The sequence below is a fragment of the Ochotona princeps genome, chromosome 24 (assembly GCF_030435755.1).
Source record: "Ochotona princeps isolate mOchPri1 chromosome 24, mOchPri1.hap1, whole genome shotgun sequence".
Lineage (NCBI taxonomy): Eukaryota > Metazoa > Chordata > Mammalia > Lagomorpha > Ochotonidae > Ochotona > Ochotona princeps.
In genome coordinates, this window is record NC_080855.1 from 6,392,636 (window position 1) to 6,420,633 (window position 27,998).

At 61.3% G+C, this 27,998-nt stretch overlaps 1 protein-coding gene across 1 annotated transcript in view; it reads left to right on the top strand.

The window, feature by feature from the left end:
• Positions 1–11,559, top strand: part of CARD11 (caspase recruitment domain family member 11) — a 31,330-nt gene extending 19,771 nt beyond the window's left edge. Inside the window, exons 13-23 of the mRNA XM_058680748.1 lie at positions 162–294; positions 728–929; positions 1,336–1,462; positions 3,480–3,720; positions 4,208–4,304; positions 4,546–4,641; positions 6,120–6,255; positions 6,691–6,870; positions 9,499–9,623; positions 10,467–10,582; positions 10,970–11,559. Of these exons, the coding sequence (XP_058536731.1) occupies positions 162–294; positions 728–929; positions 1,336–1,462; positions 3,480–3,720; positions 4,208–4,304; positions 4,546–4,641; positions 6,120–6,255; positions 6,691–6,870; positions 9,499–9,623; positions 10,467–10,582; positions 10,970–11,174 (1,658 nt within the window). The 3' untranslated portion in view covers positions 11,175–11,559. The remainder of the gene's footprint in view (positions 1–161; positions 295–727; positions 930–1,335; positions 1,463–3,479; positions 3,721–4,207; positions 4,305–4,545; positions 4,642–6,119; positions 6,256–6,690; positions 6,871–9,498; positions 9,624–10,466; positions 10,583–10,969) is intronic.
• Positions 11,560–27,998: the final 16,439 nt, after the last annotated feature.

Sequence of the window (27,998 nt, forward strand, 5' to 3'; positions counted from 1 at the left end):
CCAAAATAGAAAAGTACTAGGAACTGCTCGGAAACCCCCCTCCAGACGCAGATTCTCAAACCCAGATAAGCTGGTGAGGCAGGGGGTGGGCTACATCGCGAGATGCAGGGACTTGGGGTCCCCGTGCCAGGGCCCACCTCCTCCTGCCCCCTGCCTTGCAGATGACAGTCACGAACGTTACTCCTTCGGACCCCCTTCCATCCACTCCTCCTCCTCCTCACACCAGTCCGAAGGCCTGGACGCCTATGACCTGGAGCAGGTCAACTTCATGTTCCGCAAGTTCTCTCTGGAAAGGTACCTGGCACTCCCAGCACAGGGGCCCCCGGGCACCCCAGCTTCTCTGAGGGCCCCTCCTGGATCAGAGCATCCGTAAGTCCGAGGCTTCTTCCTCTTAGCCCTGCTCAGGCGAGGACATGGAGACCCACTGGAGCAGGAGCCCGGCTCAGCACCTGGAGCTCACTGAGCTGAGACTCTGTGACCCCTTGGGAAGCGGGCAGCGCAGGTCCTGGCATCTTGCCGTGGCCACTGCAGCCAGGAGGGTGGCCAGCTGCTCATATGTTTCATAGAGCAGGAGTCAGATCATCTGAGAGTGCCCACTTCAGTGGCCAGGGAGGTGGCTGAATGAGCAGATCCCCAGGACCCCTGCAGCCCACCGCATGTGCGCGTCCTGGACAGGGCTTTTGTCCCAGCTAAGCCTCAGTCTGACGCTGTCTTCTCTCCATTCCAGACCGTTCCGACCCTCAGTCACATCCGGGGGCCACGTGCGGGGTCCCGGGCCCTCGGTGCAGCACACAACTCTCAATGGTGATGGCCTCATCACGCAGCTCACCCTGCTGGGCGGCAACGCCCGCGGGAGCTTCATCCACTCGGTCAAGCCGGGTTCCCTGGCCGAGAAGGCGGGCCTGCACGAGGGCCACCAGCTGCTACTGGTGAGGGACCACACAGGGAGAGGGCACACACGGCTTTCGCCCTGGGCTGTGACCCGGGGACCCCTGAGCCCTGCCAGGAGCCACACGGAGAGCAGCCAGGCTGCCCACACCTCCAAGTCCTGTCCCTAGCCCCTTGCTTGTGTGTCTGTGAGCCGGTGAACACAACACACAAACATCTACATACATGTACACACTCACACACTCTGCTCCTGGGGAGTAGATGGGTAGGGGGCAGGAGCACCCCCTGGGCAGGGCTTGGGCAGACATGGACACCCCTGGGAGGTGGGGGAGCTTTGTTTCCACCCTTGGCTGGGGAAGAATCGTCACTTCCTTTGTGGAGTGGGCTGCCCCCACCCCACGGCACCCTGCCTGCAGAGCCAAGGGGGATGCTGTGTCTTGATACCAGCTTGAAGGCTGCATCCGAGGCGAGAGGCAGAGCGTGCCCCTGGATACGTGTACCAAGGAGGAGGCCCACTGGACCATCCAGAGGTGCAGCGGCCCCATCACCCTGCACTACAAGGTCAACCAGGAAGGTGAGCTTCCAGCCCCGCACCATCCAGACCTCCAACTGCTCCCCTGTTGTGTGAGATGAATGAGCCCTCCATGCTCCCTCAGGGGTCCACCTGCACCTGCCTGGGCTGCCAGCTAGGCCAGACAGGCACCATGTCTCCCAGGACAGTGTTAGAGGACTCTGTTTCTGCCACGTTTGAGGTTTGTTTCCTTTCTCCAGCTGCAGGGTAGCCTCACCAACTGCGTGGCTTTGTGCCATGTTCCCGGGCCCTCTGCAGGCCCCCAGCAGGTTTTCATCCAAGCTCCTGTTTCCTGGCCAACACTGTCAGTTCTGGGTCCTTTTTCGCCTCCATGATCATCTGGAGTTGGGACTGACTTTTAGCCACGGGCTTATGAATGTTTCAGCAGAGCATGACTAAGCAGCTTTCCTACCCCTACCCAGCCACTCTGCTCTACTGTAGAGGAGAGGGGCTCATAATGGCAGCCTGGCCCCAGCTGCCCCGTGTGTCAGCAAGCACCCCCACTCCCAGACCTGGCTTCCACACCCCCACTCCCAGACCTGGCTTCCACACCCCCGCACCCAGACCTGGCTTCCACACCCCCGCTCCCAGACCTGGCTTCCACACCCCCGCTCCCAGACCTGGCTTCTGCACCCCTGCTCCCAGACCTGGCGTCCCCACCCTGAAGTAAGTTAGGATGATGCTGTGCACCCCAGGCAGCAGCGCCAACAGTTGCAGGGTGAGGGGTGCCCCATGGAGTTGTGTGGCCTCCAGGAATTCCCGGGAAATGATTCTAGTGCCAAGATGCCAGGGAGAGGCTGGAGGGAGCCAGGCTTGGGCTGGGAGGGAGTCAGGAGCCCTAGCCAAGAGTCCAGTTCCTGCAGCACTGGACTGGAGCTGGGAGTGTCCACCCCACAGGCTGCCATGACCCTGCCTGTGCTGACAGTTGGCATTCTAAGGGCCCCACCATAAAGCACATTGAACCCACACACCTCCAGAGATTCCTGGCACCTGCAGCAATGTCAACAGTTGTTACACTGCAATGCTTAGGGAGCAGTGTTGGGAAAACCTGGAACCTTAGGACAGGTGCAGTTTGGGAAATTTTTTTCTGACATTTGGTTGAACCTGTGAGTGCAGAAGCCACAGGGAAGGAGACCGACCTTGACCCTGAATCTGACAGGTGTGCCCACAATGAACTGGTAGCCCCTGGGTGCCTTGAAAGGATGTGCCTTAAAGGGACTTCCGGAAGGCACCGGAATGCAGACCACCTTGGGGAGGGATGTTGACAGTGAGTTGTGGGTGGCACGTCTGAGAGCATAGACCATTAATTTTAAGTTTCACATCCATTTAGGAAAACAAAACATGAGGTCCCTACCACGACATGAAAGGTGGGGAGATTATAACAGACATGCCAGTGCAGGGTGTCAATGTGGCTCAGCATGGTTTTGAGCCCTGGGCTTCCTGGCAGCCAAGGCAAAAGAAACTTATAACTGCCGTTCACCAGGAAAGAAAGCCTGTCCTGCAGCCAGGAGCTCTGGGGGTGAAACAGCGTGGGCAGTCACTAGAGTGTGTGCATAGATGAGCAGCCAGGAGGTGCCCTTACGGGTGGGCTCTGGGGGTGGTGGACGGCGTAGGCAGTCAACAGAGGGTGTGTGTGCATAGATGAGCGGCCAGGAGGTGCCCTCACGGGTGGGCTCTGGGGGTGGTAGACGGCGTAGGCAGTCAACAGAGGGTTTGTGTGCATAGATGAGCTGCCAGGAGGTGCCCTCACAGGTGGGCTCTGGGGGTGGTGGACGGCGTAGGCAGTCAACAGAGGGTGTGTGCAGATGAGCAGCCAGGAGGTGCCCTCACAGGTGGGCTCTGGGGGTGATGGACAGCATGGGCACTCACCAGAGGGTGTGTGCATAGATGAGCGGCCAGGAGGTGCCCTCACGGGCAGACTCCAGGAGTGACAGATGGCCTGAACAGCCACCAGAGGGTGTGCACAGATGAGCCTGGCAGGCGGGGTCTGGCCTGTGTCTGAAAGCCTGTCCCTGCCCAGGGTACCGGCGGCTGCTGAAGGACATGGAGGAGGGGCTGATCACGTCTGGCGACTCTTTCTACATCCGCCTGAACCTCAACATCTCCAGCCAGCTGGACGCCTGCTCCATGTCCCTCAAGTGTGACGACATTGTGCATGTGCGCGACACCATGTACCAGGACCGGCATGAGTGGCTGTGTGCACGTGTCGACCCCTTTACCGACCATGACCTCGACATGGGCACCATACCCAGCTACAGCCGGTGAGGGCAGCAGCAGCAGGGGCCCCTGTCTCCCTGGCCCTGGGGACGTGGGGACATCAGCCATGGGGCTCACAGGGGAGCTCACAGACCTCCTCCAGGAGGCCTTCCTGCCCCTTCTCCCGGGGACACGACTATGTCCATCCAAACATGTTGCCTGGGGCTGCCGGACAGAGGGAAGCTCCGTTTTGAACCCTCTCGCTGTGTGGGCTCCTCACCTCTTTCCTGCAGGGCATGTCTCTGTCATGTGCACACACCCATGCGGTGTTGTGGATGCGCACCACTGCAGGTGTCCACTGTCTCACATCTGGGTTCCTGGAGCCCAGCAGGTCATGGTCAGGCCAGGGTCACAGATGGCACACTGAGGCTCAGAGATGCCTCATCCCAGCAGGGCAGTGCCCAAAGCAGGACTCACAGGCCCCTGCACCTCTGGGCGCCCACCCCACCCACTCTGCTCTACTGCAAACCCTAAGGCGCCCCCTCCCCCCAGAGCCCAGCAGCTTCTCCTGGTCAAGTTGCAGCGCCTGATGCACCGGGGCGTCCGGGAGGAGGCAGACAGCGGCCACCACACCCTCAGGGCACTCCGGGTAGGTGGGAAGCCCAGGAGGCAGGGCCACCCTCCCTCCACCCCCAACCCTCCCCCCGTCCCAGGGCTGGCAGGGGAGCCCCAGCCCTGAGCCCAGGTTTCCAGCCCCAGCTGTGACATGGCCTTGATGCATCTGTCTCTGGACTCTGTCGGAGTCCGTGTTTCCTCCTGCTCCGAGATCCCTGCCTATGGACAGGCAGGTGAATGGTAAGCTCCACCAATGACTGCTCCACTTCTCCCAGAACACCCTGCAGCCTGAAGAAGCGCTCTCCACCAGCGACCCCCGTGTCAGTCCCCGCCTGTCACGGGCCAGCTTCCTGTTTGGCCAGCTCCTACAGGTAAAGCCCTCAGAATGCCTGCTGGCAACTCTGCCCTCAGCCCTGCCTGCAGAAGGGGATCCCACTGTCCCAAGTATGGGGAAAGCATGTGGCTAAAAGAAACCGACTGCTCGGAATGTAATAGTCCCATAGGAAACCGGAAGCAGCATTGGTCCGGAGAACGCTGTGGCAGTTGCATGGAGACCAGGCTGAACAAAGAAAAACTGGAAAGCCAGCAAGCTTTTTAGAACCTTGCTGTCTGCAAGCTCGTGGTCGCCTCTCTGAGGCCAGCCATGACCTTGCCCCGACAACATGGACCACACATGTGCCGCGTCCAGGGGCAACGGCCCACCATTGCGGAAGCCCTGTTTGCAGCCCACAAAATGCTGAGAGCGTGAGCTGAAACGGGAGCCAGGACTGTGTCCCCATGTGGGCGCCAGTCACGCTGATCCCCAGGGCACAGCTAGCAGCTTGTGGAGAATGAAGTTCAAAGGTTTTATCTTGGTGCAGAAAAAGAGTGTTGAAATCCAGGCACAGCAGGAGTCTTCCTTGGGCCCCCAAGCAGAGGTACCCAGTGAATACGCTGTCGTGGATTTCAACACTGGTCGGCACCCAAACAAGCCTACATTTTCAAAGTTTCATTGTATTTGTAAGACAGAGATTCTCTGTTCACTGGTTCACTTGCCAGATGCCCACAAGACCCAGGGCGGGACCAGGCTGAAGCCTGGAGCCTGGAGCCTGGAGCCAGGAACTCCCTCCTGCGCTCCCACTTGGGGGGTGGGGACTCAAGGGTGCACGCCCACAGGGGCGGAGACGGGCCCCACCCCAGGCACTGTCTCACCACGCCACCTTCCCCATGAACTTCCCAAGTATCCCGCGGATGCCAGTGGGTGATTTCCTCTGGGTTCTGATGCTTTGAGGAGGGCTCTCAGGAAGGCGGAGGCGAGTCCTAAAGCCCAGGTGGACTGGGCCAGGGGGCCGAGGGATGCCCGGAGGCAAGAGGCTGGGTCAAGGCCGGGGCCTTCCTGCAGGAACAGGCATCTTCCCAGCCCAGCTCACCAAGAGTCCAGAGGCATGTGGCCCGTGATGCCAAGCCCTGCAGCCCTGGCTGCCTCCTCACTGGAGTTGCAGAGGTTTGGAGGGACTAGAGGCCACCCCAGGAATATGCTGTACACCTGGTATCCACACTGCCCCCCAGCAAACCACTCTGATTGGGGGAAGGGGGCAGGAACGCAGGGAGAGAGAGATGGTGCCAGGCAGCTGTCCACTGGGCAAGGGGAGGGACTGTTCCAGAGAGATGGCATGGACCTGGTCGGGTCCTAGAGAACAGGTGTCTGCCCTCTCTCTAACCGGTCATGACACTGCCATGGGGCCCGGGGCAGAGCCAGGACTGAAGCCCAGGGCGGCAGGAGGCGGCAGGAGGCGGCAGGAGGCGGCAGGAGGCGGCAGGTGCTGGGAGTGGGCTATTCTGTGCAGCCCTCCCACCCTGCCCTGTGCAGTTTGTCAGCAGGTCTGAGAACAAGTACAAACGCATGAACAGCAACGAGCGTGTCCGTATCATCTCGGGGAGCCCCCTGGGCAGCCTGGCCCGCAACTCGCTGGACGCCACCAAACTTCTGCCAGAGAAGCAGGAAGGTGCGTGAGGAGCGTGTGGCCTGGAAGTCCACCCCTCAGAGAGGAAGGGGAGGCGCTCACGATGGCCTCCTGGGGCGGCAGCCCAGCCACGCTCGGCCCCTGTGCCTGGGAAAGGGGGCTACCCGGCAGGGCCTGCGGCCAAGGACAGGCCATGTCCTCACACGCCCAACCCAACCCTCCCCTGCTCGCCACACACAACCCCAGCAGCACGAAAGGGGAGCCACGGCCACCGGCGGGCCTGGCCCTGCCCTTCCCCACAGCCTTCCTGATGCGCCCTCCCAGCCTCGCCTGCCCCGGCCACGTGGGCACCGGCAAGGGAGGGCGCGGCCCAGGCCCTCACACAGCCCTGGGGCCAGCAGCCGTGGGCGGCTGCCCTGTGGAGGGGCTGGTGTGACTGTGCTGGGGCTCTGTTGGTGACCTCTCCTCCTTCCCCAGAGCTGGAGCCGGACAGTGAGCTCAGCAGGAAACTGAGCCTCATCCCCTACAGCCTGGTGCGTGCCTTCCACTGCCAGCGACGCCGGCCTGTGCTCTTCACGCCCACCACACTGGCCAAGACGCTGGTGCAGAAGCTGCTCAACTCAGGGGGCGCCATGGAGTTCACCATATGCAAGTCAGGTGTGCAGGGACACAGGGCTGCCCCAATGCGCTCCCCGAGTTCCCAGTGGTCCCAGGAGTGCCCAGCCTCGGCCTTCTCAGACCCACTCTGGACTGTGCCAACCACCCCCTCGTGCCACCTAGCTCAGTGAGAGAGGAGCCCAAGCCCAGCTCACCCTGGCACCTTCACAGAATCCTGAACATCTGTGGCTAGCAACACCACAAATGTCCAGGGCTGATTTGTCTGTTGTGGTAAAAATAACACAAAATGTGCACATTCCCCATGTTGAAGTCCCCTCGGGAGGTTCACGCTATGGCACAGCCCTCAGCCAGCTCTCCCCAGAGCTGCCCATCCTTCCTTCAGGGTCATTGCCTAGTCCCAGCAACCCTGCTCCATGTCGCGTCTCTAGCTTGGGGCCAGGCAGGCTCTGCATCCAGCCACCTGCAGGAAAGCAGCAGCTACATCTGGGAATGTGGCTCAGGTTGGGCAGGCAGAGCCAGCCTTTGGGCAGCTCCAGGCCCTGGGAGCTAATGGTGCCCAGACATGGGCTGCATGCCTCACCCAGTGGAGGCCGCGGCCCCACCTCCCTCCTTGGCGGGCCCAGCATGCCCTAGCCCTCCCCAGCTCAGCCCTTGGGCTATAGGGCATTTTGAGGGTGAGATGGCACCCTGCTCTTGCCTCAGGCTGTCCAGGGACAGGATTCCTCAGTAAAGGCAAACTCCAATGGGTGCCAGATTTGGCTGAGCCCTCTTAGCCCTAGCCCCTCTGCACACTGCTCCTGCCTGCTGCCACGTTTTCACACCTGGTAACCAGAGCGGGGGTAGGAGAGGGTTCTCTTCCTCTAATCAGTCTCTTCCCCTGACTCTGTGGAGCCAGTGGGTGAGTGCATGAATGGACAAAAGGTGAGTAACCTTTTGGATGGATGGATGGATGGATGGGTAGTGGGATGGATAATGGGTAGATGGATGAAGGATGGATGGATGGGTGGGTGTGTGGGTGGGTAATGGATGGATGATGGGTAGTTGGTTAGATGGATGGTGGGTAGTTGGATGGATGGATGGATAGATGAATGATGGATGAATGGATGAATGGATGGATGGATGGATGGATGGGTGGGTAGGTGTTGGATAGATGATGGGTAGTTGAATGGATAATGGGCAGTGGGATGGATGGGTGGTGGGTAGTTGGATAGATGGATGATGGATGGATGGGTGGGTGGGTAATGGATAGATGATGGGTAGTTGGATAGATGGATGGTGGGTAGTTAGATGGATGATGGATGGATGCGTGGGTGGGTGGGTGGGTGGGTAATGGGTGGATGATGGGTAGTTGGATAGATGGATGGTGGGTAGTTAGATGGATGATGGATGGGTGGGTGGGGGGTAATGAATGGATGGGTGGGTAGTTGGTTAGATGGATGGGTGGGTAGTTAGATGGATGATGGATGGGTGGGTGGGGGGGTAATGGATGGATGATCGGTAGTTGGTTAGATGGATGGTGGGCAGTTAGATGGATGATGGGTGGGTGGGGAGGTAATGGATGGATGATCGGTAGTTGGTTAGATGGATGGTGGGTAGTTAGATGGATGATGGGTGGGTGGGGGGGTAATGGATGGATGATCGGTAGTTGGTTAGATGGATGGTGGGTAGTTAGATGGATGATGGATGGGTGGGTGGGGGGGTAATGGATGGATGATCGGTAGTTGGTTAGATGGATGGGTGGGTAGTTAGATGGATGATGGGTGGGTGGGGAGGTAATGGATGGATGATCGGTAGTTGGTTAGATGGATGGTGGGTAGTTAGATGGATGATGGGTGGGTGGGGAGGTAATGGATGGATGATCGGTAGTTGGTTAGATGGATGGTGGGTAGTTAGATGGATGATGGATTGGTGGGTGGGGGGTAATGAATGGATGGGTGGGTAGTTGGTTAGATGGATGGTGGACAGTTAGATGGATGATGGGTGGGTGGGTGGGGTAATGGATGGATGATCGGTAGTTGGTTAGATGGATGGTGGGTAGTTAGATGGATGATGGATGGATGCGTGGGTGGGTGGGTGGGTGGGTAATGGATAGATGATGGGTAGTTGGATAGATGGATAGGGAGTAGTTAGATGGATGATGGATGGATGGGTGGGGGGTGGGTAATGGATGGATGATGGGTAGTTGGATGGATGAATGGTGGGTAGTTGGATGGATGGATAGTGGGTAGTTGGATAGGTGGATGGATGCGTGGGTGGATGGGTAATGGATAGATGATGGGTAGTTGGATGGATGGATAGGGGGTAGTTAGATGGATGATGGATGGATGGGAGGGTGGGTAATGGATGGATGATGGGTAGTTGGATGGATGGATAGTGGGTAGTTGGATGGATGGATGGATGATGGATGAGTGGACTGAGACTGCACTGGGGACCAGCATCACCACACAGTGCCTGATCTGCTTCTCCTGTGAGACTGAGGAGGAGGGAGACCAAGAGCCTACAGCCTGCCCTGATGTGTGGAGTGGGGCCTTAGCCTTGCCCACCGGAAGAAGAGAATACAAACGCAGCTGGAGGGTGTTGGCCATGCAGCTCTGCGCGACCCAGAGAGGCGAGGCAGGGCCTGTGGGGGGATGCTGGCACGCTGCGCCATGTACCCTGTCCCTGCAGATATCGTCACACGAGAGGAGTTCCTGAGGAAGCAGAAGACAGAGACCATCATCTACTCCCGGGAGAAGAACCCCAACACGTTTGAGTGCATCGTCCCCGCCAACATCGAAGCTGTGGCAGCCAAGGTGAGGGCCAGGGGAAGCTGGACGGGCTAGTGCAACAGAAGACCTGCCCCCATGCCTGCCTGCCTCTCCCCTGCACCTGTCTCCCTGGGCTCTGTTCTGGCTTCCCCGCGTTGGAGTCACCATCTATTTTTGTGAGTTTGCGCACCTTGGAGATGTATCTGTCTGGCAGTGACAATATGTGCCAGCACTCCAGGGTGAGAGCTAGGGTGAGCAGTGCCCAACGGGCAGCAGAAGTGGAACACCAGGAGGGTGTCCGGTGGCCAGGCAGGAAGGCATCCTTGTGTGTCTGTGGCCTCGGGCAGTTGCCAGCCTGGTAACCCTCACGGGCTGAAGCCTTCAGTTCCCGCTCCTCCCGGGAGAAGAAGTCCCAGCCTGTGGCCAGGAGGGCCAGAGCTACCCCTGAGGCCCAGGGACCAGCCTCAGGGCGCACCAAGTTCTAGGTGTTTCTCACCCCGTGGGTTCAGTTTGTCAGACCTAGAGCTGCACTCCGAGGACTCTGTTGCGTCTGCACACGAGGTCGGTTTGTGATGCCCTCACACAGAATGTGACCTCCTGGTTCAGAGCCCCTGGCCTCCCGCCTCCCTCCCTGGAGCCTGTGCCCTCTGGCCAAGACCCAGAGTGCCTCTGCAGGCCGGCCAGTGGGGTAGGAATGCCACTGAAAAAGTTCCTGAGGCCTCATCTCCGGTGTGCCTGTGCACGGAGCAAGGGGCAGGGCTGGGCCAGCCTGTGGCCCTCAGGGCTTGTCCCTGTGTCCTCTGACCTGGGCTGCAGGCCCCACACGGACACCCATACAGCCCGGGGGCGGTCAGGACCCCTGCCGAGCCTGGGCCACTGTCCCCACAGAACAAGCACTGTCTGTTGGAGGCCGGGATTGGCTGCACCAGGGACTTGATCAAGTGCCAGATCTACCCCATCGTACTCTTCATCCGGGTGTCCGAGAAGAACAGCAAGAGGTTCCGGTAGGTTCTGAGACCAGCCCCAGCACCCCACACACACATGCATATATGCACGGCTTCATGCAGTTAGATGCACTTATCCACATAGGCACGCGCATCCGTGCACAGTCTGTATGGGTGGGATACCCAATCTGGGCCGTCAGTCCTCGCGGGCAGCAGCGCATGCGGCGGACAGCACCAGGAGGGCTGGTGTGCAGGGAAGCCTTGGCTCAAAGCCTGCTGCCGTGATGGGCGGGCTGAACAGGTGCCGGAACAGCTCTGAGCAGAGGACAGCTGGTGCCTGGCCCGCAAGTTAGGGTCGTCCAAGGCAGCAGTGCCGGGCAGGGCAGCGAGGGAGGCAGGGCCACCCCAGCAGGCACCATGGCTCCCGCACACCACACATCCCCGCAGGAAGCTGCTGGCCCGGCCCGAGTCGGAGGAGGAGTTCCTGCGGGTGTGCCGGCTCAAGGAGAAGGAGCTGGAGGCGCTGCCCTGTCTCTACGCCACGGTGGAGGCCGACATGTGGGGCAGCGTGGAGGAGCTGCTGCGCGTGCTCAAAGACAAGATCAGCGAGGAACAGCGCAAGACCATCTGGGTGGACGAGGACCAGCTGTGAACGGCCGCGGGCTCTCGGCACAGACGCACCCACGGAGGGGCCGGCAGGGACCAGCTGTGAGTGGCCGCGGGCTCTCAGATGCACCTCGAAAGGGGCCCCCAGGGCAGAGCCCGGCACCGTGGCAGTGCAGAGTGACTGGCAGGAAGGTGGGTGTGGCCCACCTGCAGGCAGGGGCCAGTGCTGTGCACTTGCCCGCTGGCATTAACACCTCCCGACTGCTCGTTCCAATCATCTCAAGTGCGCAGGGGCCGACACAGTGGCACAGCCGGTAAGGCTGCTGCCTGGGCCACCGGCATCCCGTAAGGGCACCCATTCAAGTCCTGGCTGCTCCGTTTCCGGTCCAGCCCCCTGCTACAGCTGGGAGAGCAGCAGAGGACGGCCCAGGGCCTTGGCTCCCCGCGCCCACCTGGGGACCCAGAAGGAGCTCCTGGCTTCAGCCTGCTCCAGCCCTGCTCTTGGAGCCACCTGGGGAGTGAACATGTGACGGGAGACCTGAGATCTCGGTCTTTCAGAGAATAAAATCAGGTTACAAAAACACAGGAAGGTTTTCGGAGGTCTTCAGCTCCCAGGCCTCCCTGGGTGGGGCTGCCTCACTCTGGACTCAGCCGTGTCCCTCAGAGACCCCCATTGCACCCTGACTTGGGTCCTAAATGGGAGCAGGTCCTCTGGTGGCCGTCTGGGCGCCCCGCCCTCGCCTGGCCTCCCTGCGCTGGGGCTGCAGGGAAGCTGGGCGCCCTGGCACAGCAGACTCCCAGAAGTCCCTCTCCTCGCCCCCCACAAGCAAACCCACTAACTGTGTGCCCAGGGAGAGCGTGCAGCCCAAGCAGAGCAGGCCCCACAAGAGGGCTGGGGCGCCGTGAGGGACACCAGTGCCTGGCTTCCCTCTTACAGAATCCCAACTCTACCAGGGACCTGTGGAGTCTGCCACTTTTCCTGCAGCCAAGACAGTCAAGGAAGTGGAAGGGGGGGTGAAAAGACACACACAAACAGCCCTTTCCTGCAGGGACCTGCCTGGGATGCAGCTGTGATGGCTGGAGCCCCAGCCATGATCTTAGCTCTTGAGGCAACCCCAAAGGCATGAGAGGGATGACTGCACAGAAAGGAACCAGGGTCGCTGACGACACCCCAGAGTGACTGCCTCAGCCTGGAACACAGAGGCCGATGGCCGATGGCCATACGGGGCTTCCTGGCCAGCCCAGGAGGGGTGAGCATGCCTGGCCGCACCTGTCAGCCCCATGTTCCTGTCGCTGTGCCAGGCCCTGACTGCAGCCTGGGAGTCCCAGGCTCTGCTGGAGGAGCAGCCTCAAATAGCCCCGTTTGCCTTGGAGGCCTTTAGGAGGGAGCCATACGGACGGAGCCGAGAGAGAGCTGAGGCTGTGTGGGGTGTCACCACCTCCCCAGCTCTGGCCCTGCCTCTTGGCTGCACGTGTGTGGAGCCTCCGGCCGTGCTGTGCCGGGTGCACACAGCGGCCACACACGTGCTCATTCTGGCCTCCTCTGCCCTTCCCCTCGTGGCCACTCTGGCTCACACTTCCCGTCCTGTACTGAGTCGGGGTGGCACTTGCTGCCATCCCTGTCGGCTCCAGCTCCAACAGGGCAGTGGGGAGACAGCGGCCGCTCCGTGTAATCACCCACGGCCTGTGGGCCACTCAGTGCGTGACCCTGTGACCCTCAGGCCACGCAGTGCTAGGAACTGTGACCCTGTGACCCTGCAGGGCACTCAGTGCAGGGACCATGACCCTGTGACCTTGTGACCCCATGGGACACTCAGTGCAGGGGCCGTGACCCTGTGACCCTGCAGGGCACAGAGCCCCATGCAGAGCGTCCTCCCCGAATCACGTGGCTCTCCTGGCTCTGTGATGTGACTGGCAGTCGCTGCCAGCACAGCTTCACCTGCTCTCTGGGCTGCACCCCGCTGGGTCGGGAGGTGTGAGCTGGACCCTGGTGCAGCTTTGCCACTTCCGCACTGTGAATTTCTGCACCATCACGTTCACCAAGGACACTGTAAAAGGATGATGTGGGCCCGGTGTCGTAGCCTAGTGGCTGAAGTCCTCACCTTTACCCAGCTCCCTGCCTGTGGCCTGGGAAAGCAGCTGAGGACGGCCCAAAGCCTGGGGACCCTGCACCCATGTGGGAGACCCAGAAGAAGCTCCAGAATCCTGGCTTTGGATCAGCTCAGTTTGGCTGTTGCGGCCACTTGGGGAGTGAACCAACAGATGGAAGATCTTTCTCTCTGTATCTCCCTCTCTATATATCTGACTTTCCAATATAAAATAAATAAATCTTTAGAAGCAGAAGAAAGATGTATTTTTTATTTATTTGAAAGATAGCATTAGAGAGCATCTATCCAGGGGGTTCACTCTCCAAATGGCCACAGCCTCCAGAGCTTGGCCAGGCCAAAGTCAGGAACAGGGAACAGGGGCCCAGGCACTCGGGCCCCCCTCCTCATCCGGGTCTCCCACGTGGGAACGGGGGCCCAGGCACTCGGGGCCCCCCTCCTCATCCGGGTCTCCCACGTGGGAACGGGGGCCCAGGCACTCGGGCCCCCCTCCTCATCCGGGTCTCCCACGTGGGAACGGGGGCCCAGGCACTCGGGCCCCCCTCCTCATCCGGGTCTCCCACGTGGGAACGGGGGCCCAGGCACTCGGGCCCCCCTCCTCATCCGGGTCTCCCACGTGGGAACGGGGGCCCAGGCACTCGGGCCCCCCTCCTCATCCGGGTCTCCCACGTGGGAACGGGGGCCCAGGCACTCGGGCCCCCCTCCTCAACCGGGTCTCCCACGTGGGAACGGGGGCCCAGGCACTCGGGCCCCCCTCCTCATCCGGGTCTCCCACGTGGGAACGGGGGCCCAGGCACTCGGGCCCCCCTCTGCTGTCTCACCTCACGCAGGAAGCTGGATGGGAAGTGGAGCAGCCAGATGTGAACAGTGCCCGTATGATGCCAGCCTTGCTGGTGGAGGCTTGCCCACCATGGCTCAGTGCCAGTCCCTATCCTTGTCATGTCTTGTTTGAGGGTGGCACTGGGCTCGTGCAGGAGTCTGGCAGACCTCCGTCCGACTGGGAGTTCTGGAAGAGTTTGTCGAGCACAGGAACTGGCTTCCTTGAAGTATTTTTACAAAACCCAGGAATGAAGCCGCAAGCCCCGCCCTCCGCTTTGCCGCCTTCTCGTTGCACGTGTGGCTCGGCTGAGGTTGCCCACACCCTCTCGCCTTCATCGTGGTCAGCTGGGGGCGCACCCATCCCAGGGCCTCTGTGGCCATCAGGGTGTGGCCAAGTGGCACATGGCATGCAGCTCACTTGTCCAGCTGCCACGTGGGGCCAGGGGCTGCTGTCCTGGACACAGAGCGTTACCCACCGTGGCAGACGCCTCCTGCTGCGCCCGCTTCGTGTGCCTGGCCTGGGGGGCCCTGCTGCGCCTGCTCCGTGTGCCTGGCCTGGGGGGCCCCTGCTGCTCCCGCTCCGTGTGCCTGGCCCGGGGGGCTCCTAGAAACCCGAGGCTTTCGCCCTGTCCCAGGGTGCACTGCTGTTGGGGCTGCCTTGGGGGCCAGCAGGGACACCAGGGAGTAAGGTGGGCTGGGCACCTGCTTCAGGCTCAGGTGTGCACACTGGTGAACAGAGGACCCTGTCGTCTGCCTGCAGGGTCTCAGGCCCCACTGCTGGTTCCTGACTGACCAAGGTGGGAACTGGCTTTCTCATGCTGAGCTCTCTGCCTCAAGATTGCATTGTGGGGGCCCAGCTGTGTGGCCTAGTGGCTAAAGTCCTCACCTTGAATGCCCCGGGATCCCATATGGGCGCCGGTTCTAATCCCGGCAGCTCCACTTCCCATCCAGCTCCCTGCTTGTGGCCTGGGAAGGCAGTCGAGGACGGCCCAATGCATTGGGACCCTGCACCTGTGTGGGAGACCTGGAAGAGGTTCCAGGTTCCCGGCTTCGCATCGGCACGCACCGGCCGTTGCGGCTCACTTGGGGAGTGAAACATCGGATGGAAGATCCTCCTCTCTGTCTCTCCTCCTCTCTGTATATCCGGCTTTCCAATAATAATAAAATCTTTAAAAAAAAAAAAAAAGATTTCATTGTGGCTGCCACAGATCCAAGCATTACACAAGGAGCCCCAAGCCTGGAGCAAGGGGAACAGGAAGCGTGGGGGGCCACCTCACCTGCCCCTAAACCATCCATTGGCCGTGATTGACTTTGCCCCACCGTGGCTTTCCCCAGCGGTGCACGGTGCCTCTCCGGAAGGATCAGGGCTGGTGGGTGGGCTGTGTCCTTGGGCTGGGTCCACTCTCCCTCCCAGCCTCCACACCCGCCGTGAGCAGCTGCCACAGGGCTCCAAGAGGCTGTGGGCTGAGCTGGCTTCTGACCTCCGACCGTGACCTGAACAGAACCTTTGCTTGTCCAAATGACCGGCTCTCGGCGTTCATACCCACGCCAAGAGAGTGGACATGTCAGTACGGAGGCCGGCCGGTGTGCGCCATGGGAAGCCGGGGCGGAGGCGGGCTCCGGAGGCCACGCTAGGGGAGCAGGAGTGGGAGCCGTGCAGGAGTGTCGCATTACCGTCCATTGCTTGCCACCCCTTAGCCAATGACCTGTGCCCACACACACACAAAGGCAGACTCAGGGCTGTGGCCTTGGGCGAAGTCGTCACATCAAGGCAGCCCCTCGTCACCCCCTGGTGGGGTCCACATCAGAGAGGCTATGGGAGACCCACAGAGGCAGGGCAGAGGTTAGGGCAACATGGCCACAGCCTGGGGATCCCTGGCCCCACCCAGTCCTGGCACCCAGCGGGTACTCAGTAAGTGCTTGACAGACCACCAACTGAGCTCCCACAAGCATCTGGCTGTGTGCTGGCACTAGGGGCATTCCAGCCCCCACAGCAGCCCTGTCCCCTCCACCCTGCAGTCTGCAATCAGGGCTGGCCCAGCAGCCCCTCTCCCCAAACCAGCATGGCTGGGGCCTATAAGAATGTTCTAGAAACAGGCAGGGGCAACCAGACAGCTTCACAGAGAAGAGGACCAGGGTCTCTGAGCAACAGTGGACACACTTAGCCTTGGTCCTGGTGAGGGTTGAGGGTCCAGGGCAGGGGCCCCTCTGGCCACACCTACAATGGCCCTGACCTAGAACTGAGCTGGGCACCCCAAGGTGTCAACAATAAGACAGTGGACAAGAAGAGTCTCGATTTGCCACAGCACGTCTCCCCACGCCTTGGAGACCTCAAGGGCTTCAAGCCAACAGTGACACACATAGACACACGTGCCCGCTGCCTCATTACCTGCCGGACTCCAGGATTTACAGCCCTCAGCGCTGGGTGGTTTTGGAGGAATATCTTTTCCTTCTTTCTGTGTAGGTGTGTGATAGCAGAGGGATTTCTTGGCAGACTTATAGCCCCCTCTCGTGGTAGCACAGCCCCACTGCACGTCCTATACATGGAACCTGTGTTTGCCGTGTGTGCACGCGTGTGCTTGCATGTATGTGTGTTGGGGGTGTCTGCAGGGGGCTGTATGGCAATGCAGGCTGTGTGTGTGTATGGTATGTGTGGCTGTGTAGGGCGTGTGTGTGTGGCTGTGTAGGGTGTGTGTGTGGTTGTGTAGGGCATGTGTGTGTGTGTGGCTGTGTAGGGCATGTGTGTGTGGCTGTGTAGGGTGTGTGTGTGTGGCTGTGTAGGGTGTGTGTGTGTGTGGCTCTGCAGGCTGTGTGTGTAGGGTGTGTGTGTGACTGTAGATTCTGTGAGGGTGTGTATATGTGTGTGGTTGTGTAGGGCGTGTGTGTGTGGTTGTGTAGGGCGTGTGTGAGGCTGTATAAGGTGTGTGTGTGTGTGGCTCTGCAGGCTGTGTGTGTGTATGGTATGTGTGGCTGTGTAGGGTATGTGTATGTGTGTGGTTGTGTAGGGCGTGTGTGTGTGGCTGTGTAGGGTGTGTGTGTGTGGCTGTGTAGGGTGTGTGTGTGTGTGGCTCTGCAGGCTGTGTGTGTAGGGTGTGTGTGTGACTGTAGATTCTGTGAGGGTGTGTATATGTGTGTGGTTGTGTAGGGCGTGTGTGTGTGGTTGTGTAGGGCATGTGTGAGGCTGTATAAGGTGTGTGTGTGTGTGGCTCTGCAGGCTGTGTGTGTGTATGGTATGTGTGGCTGTGTAGGGTATGTGTATGTGTGTGGTTGTGTAGGGCGTGTGTGTGTGGCTGTGTAGGGTGTGTGTGTGTGGCTGTGTAGGGTGTGTGTGTGTGTGGCTCTGCAGGCTCTGTGTGTGTGTGTGGCTGTGTAGTCAGGTGTGTGTGTGTGTGACTCTGTAGGCTCTGCAGGCTGTGTAGGGTGTGTGTGTGTGTGTGTGGCTGTGTAGGGTGTGTGTGGCTGTGTGACTCTGTAGGCTTCGCAGGCTGTGTGTGCATATGTGGCTGTGTAGGGTGTGTGTGTGTGTGTGTGTGGCTGTGTAGGGTGTGTGTGTGTGTGTGTGTGTGTGGCTGTGTAGTCAGGTGTCTGCTCATCCCGGCGTATGAGCCGTCAGATCCTGGTGGGCCTCAGGCAGGCACTGCAATGCGCACAGCCCCTCCGCCCGCACCCCGGCACCCCCAGTCCTACTGCTAGCCTGTTTCCTCCAGGGGTGGCGTCAGTTGCCTCTCGGGCAGCCCCCACTTCCCATCTGCTCCATAGAGAACCCTGCCAGCTCAGCAGACTCAGCCCCCTGACAGACCCCTGCCCTTGACCCCGTCCCTGACCCTGAGTCTCCCGGCACCCTGTGGGCCACGGGGCTGTGCACCTGCCTGCTGGAGAGAGGCAGTATGGACTCCTGCAAAGCAGAGCTGCCAGGGCAGGCTGGTCTGGGCTTCCTCCTCCTGCTCTGTAACCTAGGCCCTAGCCCCCAGGAGAGGGTCCCAGGCCTTGAAAGTGGCCCCGAGGAATCCAGATCGTCACACAGCCTTGGGGAGGCGAAATTGGTCTGTGGAGTCTCCTGGGTCACGGAACACCTCCGAGAAAGGGTCCCCAACAGGAGTCTCGCTGTGCCGCTCACAACCCAGCATTCCAGGCAGGTGGTAAATGCCTGTGGTGCTGGGACGATGGCTTAGCACCCTGCCCCCAACCCCAGAACCCTGCCACCTGCCACCCTGCCCAGATTCAAGCACACCTTACAGGCAGGTTTGCCTTCGCAGAAGGTGCCCACACCCACAGCAACTGCAGCAGACAGTCCGGACCCAAGAGAGCTCCGTCATAGCGCTTCCCGTCTGCGGGAGGGAGCGGGGGCTGCACACCCCTTTGACAACAACCCCAGGGGCCAGTGCTGTGCCCAGCTGGCTGAGCTGCCACATACATGCAGGTTTGAGCCCCAGCTGCTCCACTTCCCATCCGGTTCCCTGCTAATGCGCCTGGGAAAGCAGCAGAGGAAGGCCCAAGACCTTGAGCCCCTGCACCCGCAGGGGAGACCAGAAGATGCTCCTGGCTCCTGGGTTTGACCTGGTCCAGTCTTTCCTGCTGGGGCATAAACAGTGGCTGGAAGATCTGTCCCCATGTCCTCCTCTGTCTGTAACTCTGCCTTTCAGGTATGTTTTTAGATGCCATGTCAGTGAACTTTTAAAAACATCCTTGTATATGCAACATGTATAAAGAATACCGATTCACACATACTTGCCGATGCAATAGGCAATATGTAAGAAAGTCAGGTGTGTGGAAGGCGTGTTTGTTTGCTGCTGTGGCTGGCAGGCAAAGCTGATTTCCCACACTAAGCTTCCTTTCATGATCAGGGTGTGGTGTTCACAAAAGGTGAACTCCACTCCAAGAAAGATGATGTGTCCCCCAGGCCCTGTGTGGCTTCCAGGGTCCCTGTGTGGCTTCCAGAGTCCCTGTGGGGCTTCCAGGGTCCCTGTGGGGCTTCCAGGGTCCCTTTGGGGCTTCCAGGGTCCCTGTGGGGCTTCCAGGGTCCCTGTGGGGCTTCCAGGGTCCCTGTGGGGCTGGCATCCAGTGTGGGCTGATCCCGGGACCCGGGCGGGCATCATGTGGACGCAGCGGCACCGCCTACACGGTGACGACTGCACAGGCAGTACACGTGGCCCTCCTTTCCAGAGCCACCTGTCCCCCCACCTCCCCCTCGGGGAGTGCGGGGCTGTGCCCATGCCTGGCCAAGGGACCTCAGGTGAGAGCCCGTCCCCTCTGCACCTGCCAGCTGCTGCTGCCGGCTGGTTCATGAGCAGCCCCAGGTGGGCATGCAGGTGCCAGGGTAGGAGAAGCAAAGAATAAACCAGCCAGTTCAGGGGAGGCCCGCTGCCCCCACCCCCTGCCCTGGGTAGCTGTGAGCCCGGTGCCAGGCCCTCTACCCTTAGGATGGCCACATGACTCCCAGATTCCCTGAGAGGCTGTGGTGCCCATGGGACGTGGCTCCGAGATCAGCATGGTCGCCAGTTAGGCACACGGATAGGGCGGCACCTGAATTCCCCAGTGGTGTGGAGGGTGGCTCTGAGGAGGCACCTTAGCAGGATGCCAGGGCTGGGCTGGGCACAGGAGCCTCGCCTGGCAGGCCTCGCCGTGGGAGACTCCCTGCCAGCCAGAATGGCATCGTGTGTGACCCTCCCGACTGCGAGCGGAACACGAGGCAGCCTCACAGCCCCAGGCGCCTGCTCCAGGAAATCCTTTGTGTATTATGGGATGGGTGGGGTCCTGCCTGTCCTTGCCCTGTCCTTATCACACACAATCCCCCTAGTCTGGGCAGGACCTGGTCCAGGCTGGCCCGACGGGGGCTTAGCGAGCTCAGGCGGTCACGTGCTACTAGGCGCACCTGCGCGAGCTGCTGAGACTGCTGCCCCCACCCCCACGCCCACCAAGGAAGCCTCTGGGTGCTGCCAAGGGAATGCATGCAGGACTGCACACTTGGGGCTGTAACCCCCACCACTGTTCCTTTCTAGAGGGTTCTGCTGGTCCCGTCCCCCTCCCCCACGCTGCACAGGCACGCCCTCGCCCCCACCCACCCCCACCGCGGGCTAGGATATAAATTAAAATTCAATTTCATTAAAGCCAGTGAGCAATCAATCGCTGGCTTGGCTCACACACCAGGCAGGGGCCCCCGCCTCCCCCGTGGCTGTAAGTCACCGGCCTCCCCCGCTCTCACACACAAACTGCTGGTGCCGCGTTTTCCTCCCAGATTTACAGCGCTGGCAGCTTCTGCGGCCTGAGTTACAGCCACGGGTCTGATCGGAGACTGCAGTATTCTGCATCTAATCCTCACGCCCTGACACTCCCCTTGGGCCTCGGGCAGGGCAGCTACCGTCCGAGCACTCCGGACACCCCCCTACTCGTCGCACACAGGCAGTGGGGCTATGGACCCATTCCACTGAGCAGCAAACTGAGGCACCATAGAACAGCCTCCACCAAGGGTGGGCCCACAGCGGCAGCACTGCAATCAGACAAGAAAGAGGGCAGAGCATCATGAGCCAGCCACAGGACGCGTGGCCGGGGACCCGGGGAACCGGGTGGCACGGTGCTTCCTGGGCCCCAACAGCCGGGACGCCCAGCAAGGAGGGACTGAGGCAAGCACCGTGCACCAGCAGCTCTTCCTCTGGGAACCCTACCCAGGTCATCCTGCCGCCCCGCCCCGCCCTCCGCAGCCCTGCAGGGCAGCTGGCTACACCTGGCACTTCTTCATCTGGCCTTCACCGCTGGCCCAGGAGGGAGGTCACAGCCTTCCATGCCCCCTAGTCACATGGCACCCACACCAGGCACCGACAGCCTGAGACCCTGGGGGGAAGGAGCTGTAGGGACGGGGGAAGGTGGCAGGCAATGCCAGGAGGGCTGTTGGCACTGTCAGGACACGGTCACAGTGCAGCCCTAGGGATTCCCAGCCATCCCTGGGCCCCTCTGCCCGGCCTGGGGCCCCTGGCTGTCCATGGTGCCCACAAAGGGGACCAATCTCCTAAGGGTGTCAGGAGCCAGGGCAGAACCTCTGTCATGCCCCTGGACCCTCCCCATCCCTGGCCCTGGTCTCTGGTCAAGCCTCCCTGTCCCTGAGGGCGGCTCCTGCCCTCCCTCCAGGGACTCACAGGTTCCTACGAAACGCTGCAGAGCAGAAGTGATTGCCTCCCACAAGGCCTGAGCCGCCATCCGGCTCAGTGGCCCCCAGGCCGGGGCAGCTCCAGGCCGGACACCTCTTCACCCCCCGCGGCCGCCCGCATCACTCCCATGGCACACAGCCAGGGCCCACCTGCCCAGGGGCTCCCCCAACCCACTCTCCTTCCCTACCCAGAGGGCTGACCACACCATGCGGCCCCTACACGCATGCACAGAGACTCACACACGTGCTCATGGGTACGCACATGCGTAGCCACACGCAGTCACAAGCTGTACACACATTCACACACACAGAGGCACATACCGACATGCAAATGAGCGCTCATGTGGCCACGCTCAAGGATGCATGCCTGCACACACTCACATTCCAGCCACGGGGAGCTGGTCTGGGTAGCCCCTACTCTTCGCAGGGGTAGCAGAGGCTGCCAGCTGACCCCCCACCTGGCACCAGCTCCCTTCTCCTGGGTATACAGCTGGTCTACCCTGCCCCTTTGAAGCCAGGCTGCGTTGTGTGCCCACCTGCGCCTAGGGCAGCGTGTCACTTTGTGCCCCGTGCGTCTGCTGATCCCACAGGCCTTGCCCGCTCTCTGGGGCAGCGTATGCTGGATGGGGTCCGCAAAGAGGGAAGGGGGGCTGCCCAGCGTGTGCCGAGCAGGGAACCTCGGAGTCCTGACCACCAGGACACAGGCGCATTTGCTCTGGCGGCAGGGCTGGAGCTGGCCTGCCCATGGCACTGGGCCTGTGGGGTTTCCTCCTCAGGACGCCCCCGACAGCGCTCCCCTCACACTTCCCCCAAGCCTCCCTGTGGCACTAAGGGCCCCCACACCCCCTCAGCACGCAGAACCACAACTCCCTGTTCCCCACAGCCCCTTCTCGGCTTCAGGACCGTCCGCAGCCCTGGTCCCCCGACTGGAGCCCAGGAGACACACGGCCCCACTGCCAGGGCACGGGCGGCAGGACCAGGCTGGGCCCCTAGGGCAGCCGGGCATCCCACGGGACGTCCTCCAGGGGACGGCTTCTCTGGGATTGGACGGTGCGGTTGTTTCCCTTTCCCTAATTAACTCCTGCCACCCTGTCCACAGCAAGCCTGATTTACCTCTGCCATTCGCCATGACAGCTGTTCAATCGGCCGCCCGGACTCCAGCGCCCTTCTCAGCGAATGGCAGAGCCCTCATGCCATCTTCCTCTTGGCCGCCGCAGCCGACCCTCCTGCCTGATTCTGCCTCTGCCCACCCAACCCCCCACCGGCCACACTACTGGCCTGCTCTCCCAAGTGGCTTCTGGCAGGGCCTGCCAGGAAAGCTGGGAGCTGGGCACGTAGGTCTGCCTGCCCACGCTCCTGGATGTCCACCGGGCATCAAGCCAGCTGCCTCACCCAGGGATGCTTGAATGGCACCAAGAGTTTGGGCGGTGTTTCCAGACTGTGCTGCAGCATGGTAGGGGGCCTGCCAGCTGGCTGGTACACCCCTGGGAATCCCAGGGTGTCAGAGGGCAGTGGTCAGTGGGCTTCACCCAGGTAGGTGGAGGGAACACTGCCTGTCCAGGCTGCCCCGGGTTTAGAGATGGGGTGTCCAGAGTTGAAGGCAAAGCCAGCCAGCCAGAGGGTGAGAGCCCCGGGGCTTGAAGTCTGCACCCCGGCCAGGACCCTGGCTGCAGAGCAGGGCCAGTCGCTTGGAGCAGAAGCAGGAGACGGTGAGAGGTCACGCCCTTCTGGTTCCAGGGCAGGATGGCCAGCTGCTAATCAAGACCCATGCGGCTGGCTCCCAGACGGCCCAGCCCCGGTGCCTGGGGGTTCAGCAGGAGTGACCTTGGGTTTCCTTGTGGGGCGTCAGCGCCACCTGGTGGTCATAGGGCGTCAGGACATGCACCTTGCTGGGTCCCTTCAGCAGGGTCCACCTCTGGGCACCTGCCGAGGAAGGCAGAGGGACACTCATTCCTTCCTTCCCCCAGACACACGGAGCAGCAGCCCCCAACACACACCAAAGATTACAGATGGAGGGAGCAGTCTGGCCTCGGATTCCCACCGCTACTGCCCTTCCCCAGTGAGTACAGGATAAGGTCAGGTGCAGGGGTAGAAGCAAAAAGGACTCTCAGCCCCGTATGTGAGAGCACCCACCCCAGCACCCACCCCAAGCACCCTACCCCAAGCACCCACCCCCAGCATTCACCCCCAGCACCCAACACACACCCCCAGCACCCACCCCAACACCCACCCCAGCACCCACCACCCAGCACCCACCTCCAGCACCCACCCCCAGCACCCACCCCAGCACCCACCACCAGCACCCACCCCACAGCACCCACCCCCAGCACCCACCCCCAGCACCCAACACACACACCCAGCACCCACCCCCAGCACCCAACACACACCCCCAGCACCCAACCCCAGCACCCACCCCCAGCACCCACCCCCAGCATCTACCCCCAGCACCCACCACCAGCACCCACCCCAGTACCCACCCCCAGCACCCACCACCCAGCACCCTACCCCTACCACCCAGCCCCAGCACCCAACCCCCAGCATCCACTCCCACCACCCAACCCCCAGCATCCACCCCCGAGCACCCAGCACCCACCCCCAGCACCCACCCCAGCACCCACCACCACCCCCAGCACCCACCACCTAGCACCCACCCCAGCACCCACCCCAGCACCCAACCTCCACCACCTACTCTCACCACCCAGCATCCACCCCCACCACCCACTCCCATCACCCAGCACCCAACTCCCAGCACCCATCCCCACCAACCACTCCCAGCATCCATCCCCAGCACCCAACTCCCAGCACCCAACCCCCACCACCCATCCCCACCACCCACCCCCAGCACCACCACCCAACCCCCACCACCCACCACCCACCACCCACCCCCAGCACCCTACCCCTACCATCCAGCCCCAGCACCCAACCCCCAGCACCCACCACCCACCCCCAGCACCACCACCCAACCCCCAGCACCCAGCACCCTACCCCTACCACCCAGCCCCAGCACTCAACCCCCAGCACCCACCACCCAGCACCCACCCCTAGCACCTACCCCCCAGCCCCCCCTCCAGGAGCTGGTGGTCTGCAGGTGCGCCTGGGACCTTCACACCTGCAGGACCCTCCCACCTCCTGCGTCCGCACCGAGTCCAGGGGTCATGACGTCCCCCAGGAGGAAGCCCAAACGTCAGCTGGGCTCCTAGGAAGATGGCAGGAAGCAGCAACTGGGGGACCCCGGGAGAACCCTGAACCCTGACTCCGCCACTCCCCCCACCAGCCCGCTCGGGCACTTCCTGCCCCGCTCGGCTTCGGTCTCCTCCAGCAACCGTGAGAGGACCGTGCACCGTCCAGGAAACATGACAGCAGAGTGTCCTGGGAGCCTCTCCTGCCCCCTGAGAGGCGGCTGCTGCAAGGCCCCTGTCCTCTCCTGCCCAGGCAGGGCCTGCGTGTGGCCTGTAGTCTTCCGGGGCTCACCCGTCGAGGGCGCTGTTTCTAATCCCCCAGAAACTGACCAGCATCTGGGACAGAGCAGGACTGAGGGTCACCAGTCAGAGGCACAGGGAGCGTGGAGTGACCATGTCACCCAGTGACCCGGCTCCACCCCCTCAGGCCCCTGCATGGCCAGGGCCACCATGGACAGGGGCAGTGACAACTGGGGGGGCGTAGGACAGTCCACACTTGGTCCCTCCCTCCTCCCTACTCCTCCTCTTCCTGTCCCTTTCCCTCCCAGGAGACAGGGGGACAGAGCCAAGATGAGTGGCGCCCTCCCCTCGGAAGGGGAGAAGGGGGGGCTGAAGGCTCAGCGGGGCGGCTGGCTCCTGCTCAGAGGAAGGACAGGAAGCGGGGGCTGCTGAGGACAGGGCCGCGGGGAGTGAGTCACAGGGCACTGCAGGGGACTGATGGCTGCTTCCTGTGAGCTGCTGCAGCCGGCCACGCTGGCCCCCGGCCGAGCGCCACCTGGGGCCTGGCTGCCCCTCCGCCCAGGGACCGGCCTGGCCTCCAGGGAGGGCTCGCACCACACCCCTGCCCACGTCCTCAGTGGACTGTGCACTGCCCAGGCTCCCCTGCGGGCTGTACTTCCTGGGGGGTGGGTGGTTGTCCAGAACCAAGCTCTTAGGTCTGTATCTATAAGTAAGCGGCACCTGTTCGTACGTATCTCATATAATAAAACATGCTGTGAGGGCCAGACACGATAGCCTGGAGGATCCCATATGGGCACCGGTTCTAATCCTGGCTAGTCCACTTCCCATCCAACTCCCTGCTTGTGGCCTGGGAAAGCAGTGGAGGATGGTCCAAAGCCTTGGGACCCTGCACCTGTGTGGGAGACCCAGAAGCTCCTGGCTCCTGGCTTCAGATCAGCTCAGTTCCAGCCGTTGTGGCCACTTGGGGAGTGAACCAGTGGGTGGAAGACACCGCCACCCCCCAGCCCCGTGTGTGTCTCCCTCTCTATTGGCAAAACAAGGAAAGGATCCCCAAGACATTCCTCAGAAGGTGCTCCCGTCCCTGAGCAGTGCCTCACAGCCGCACAGACTCCGTTCAGGCGGCCAGTAGGCCACATGGGGCCACCCACCTTGACTTGGAGGTGGCTGGTCGGAGAGGACTGCTGCACCTTTGCCTAAAGACGGGACCAAGGGGACGGCCAGCTGAGTGGACACATGAACTGCCCACGACCAGTGCTGTCCAGTGATCCATGAGAAGGGGACAGCCAGGGTGGGACCAGTTCAGGCCTGACCTGGAGCCCTGCGGTCTCTGGTTCACCATGTGCTCGCCCCTCACCCAGGCAGGTGGAGGTCTCTCTCCCCTCCCGCTGCTGCCCACCAAAGCCCGCCCACTCCCGGCCCCAGGGAATGTGGCTCCATCCCTTGTCACTTCTCTCCCAGGCTGTCACCCTGCAGGGCAGCTCAGAGGTTACTGAGCCTTTCTCCATGCCCCCCACTCCCAGCTCCCATCGCCTGCCAGCCTGGGACTTCCATTGTCTTTGCTGGTGTTTGCCACGTTTAAAACCACACAAGTAGCTCTATGGGTGACACTGGCCTCCCACCCCCATCCACAGGGCAGAGGCTGTGTACTGAGGCTGGGCTGGAGGTCTTGTTCCTGCACGTGGCAGGAACTGGATCATGTTGGTGGGAAGGTGGGTAGAAGAAGGGGCTAGGTGGATGATGGAGTGACTAATGAACGGATGGACACATAACAGATACATAGACGATGGTGGTCTGCATAGATGATGGGTGGACGGCGGTGGGTGGCTGGATGATACAGTGAATGGTGGTGGATGGATTAGTAGATGGAGGGATGGACGGATAGAGGAATGGATGGATGGATGATGGTGGATGGACAGAGGGATGCATAAATTAATAGATGATGAAGGGGCTGCAGATGGCACAGCCCCTCCGGGGGCCTTGAGAGCTCTGTCGGAGAGCCTTGGTCTAGAAGGCTCTTCTGGAGGGGGTTGAAGGGGTCTCTGGGGTGTTAGCAGCTCATTCTCTGTCTGCAGCCAGCAGTTTCTCATGCAGCCACACCTCCCTGTTCTGGCCCACTCCCCTCTGGGGACCCAGGTTCTCCTGACATCTCTCTATCTTGGGGAGCATTTGTGGAATGGACGGGCAGCATGTGTGAGGACCACGCTGGCAGCTTGGGGCAGCAAGGTGACTTCCATCCCGGGTACTGGCTGTGTGGCATCAGCTGCCCCATGCAGCAAAGGGAACATTCCAAGGGCAGATTGCCAGCCCACTGTCAGGTTCTGGCTCATAAAGGCCTCTGAGGACCTCATTGTCTGGAAAATTCCTGGTCCCACAGACAAGAGAAAGGCCAAGGTGCTTGTGCCCACACCCTCAGGCCCCATCCTTGCTTCTTGTGGTCAAGGCGTGCTGGCCAGGGGAACAGACAGCCGGGGCACAGCTGCCCTAGTTGCCAAGTGCCACGGGCTGGGCTTCTGAGGTCTCTCTGGCTCTGTGATGCCAGTCCTGAGTGGTGGCGTGCGTGAATTCACCACCCAGTGGCCTTTCATGGAGCCAGGAATGGGTGGTCGCAGTGGAGGGCTCTCCACAGCCAAGAAGCAGCTCTGCTGTTGGGTCCCCTGGGCCATTCCCACTGTGTGAGCTTCAGGCATCAAGAGGATATGGCAACTGTTTGGCCATGGGGTTGGGGCAAAAGCAGCTGCCTGCAGTGTGGCAGCTGTGGGGAGTGCCCCAGCCAGGCTGGACCCAACACTGGGGACTCAGACCAAATTCATTGCCAAAAGTTAATGACCTAGTCCTAGACTTTCTCCAGGCCTGAGAGAGCTTCCCGCAGGGTAAGTACACCATGAGGAAAACTTGGGAACTGGTTTAAGGTCCTGGCTCTGCCCTGCCACTAACATCTTGTGGCAAGACAAGTTTGGGAGGGGTTCGGGCCTTAGGGTTGGGGCAAAAGCAGCTCCCTGCATGTGGCGGCTGTGGAGGTGCCCCAGCCGGGCTGGATCCAAAGCTGGGGACTCAGGCCAAAGTCAATGCCAACAGGCAGTGACTGAGTCCTAGGCTTTGGGCAGCCATTGCACTAAGTGGTGCCAGGCTCTGCCTGCTGGCCGCCTGGTGGTGAGCTCTGGGGTTTTTAGAATATGTAATTGCTGCCTAGCGACACCCATGGATAAGGCCAGTGTGAGTGTAGGTGAGAGATGAATTCTGGGGGATTCCCAGCAACGGGGTCATAGAACTTTCTGGCAAACGTGGAGACTGAGACCCGGTGGTTTGGAGGGGAGAGTCTATAAGATGTATAGGCGCCAGTCCCAGCCCATATGGGACTCCTGAGATGGGCTGTTAGTGTAGAGCAT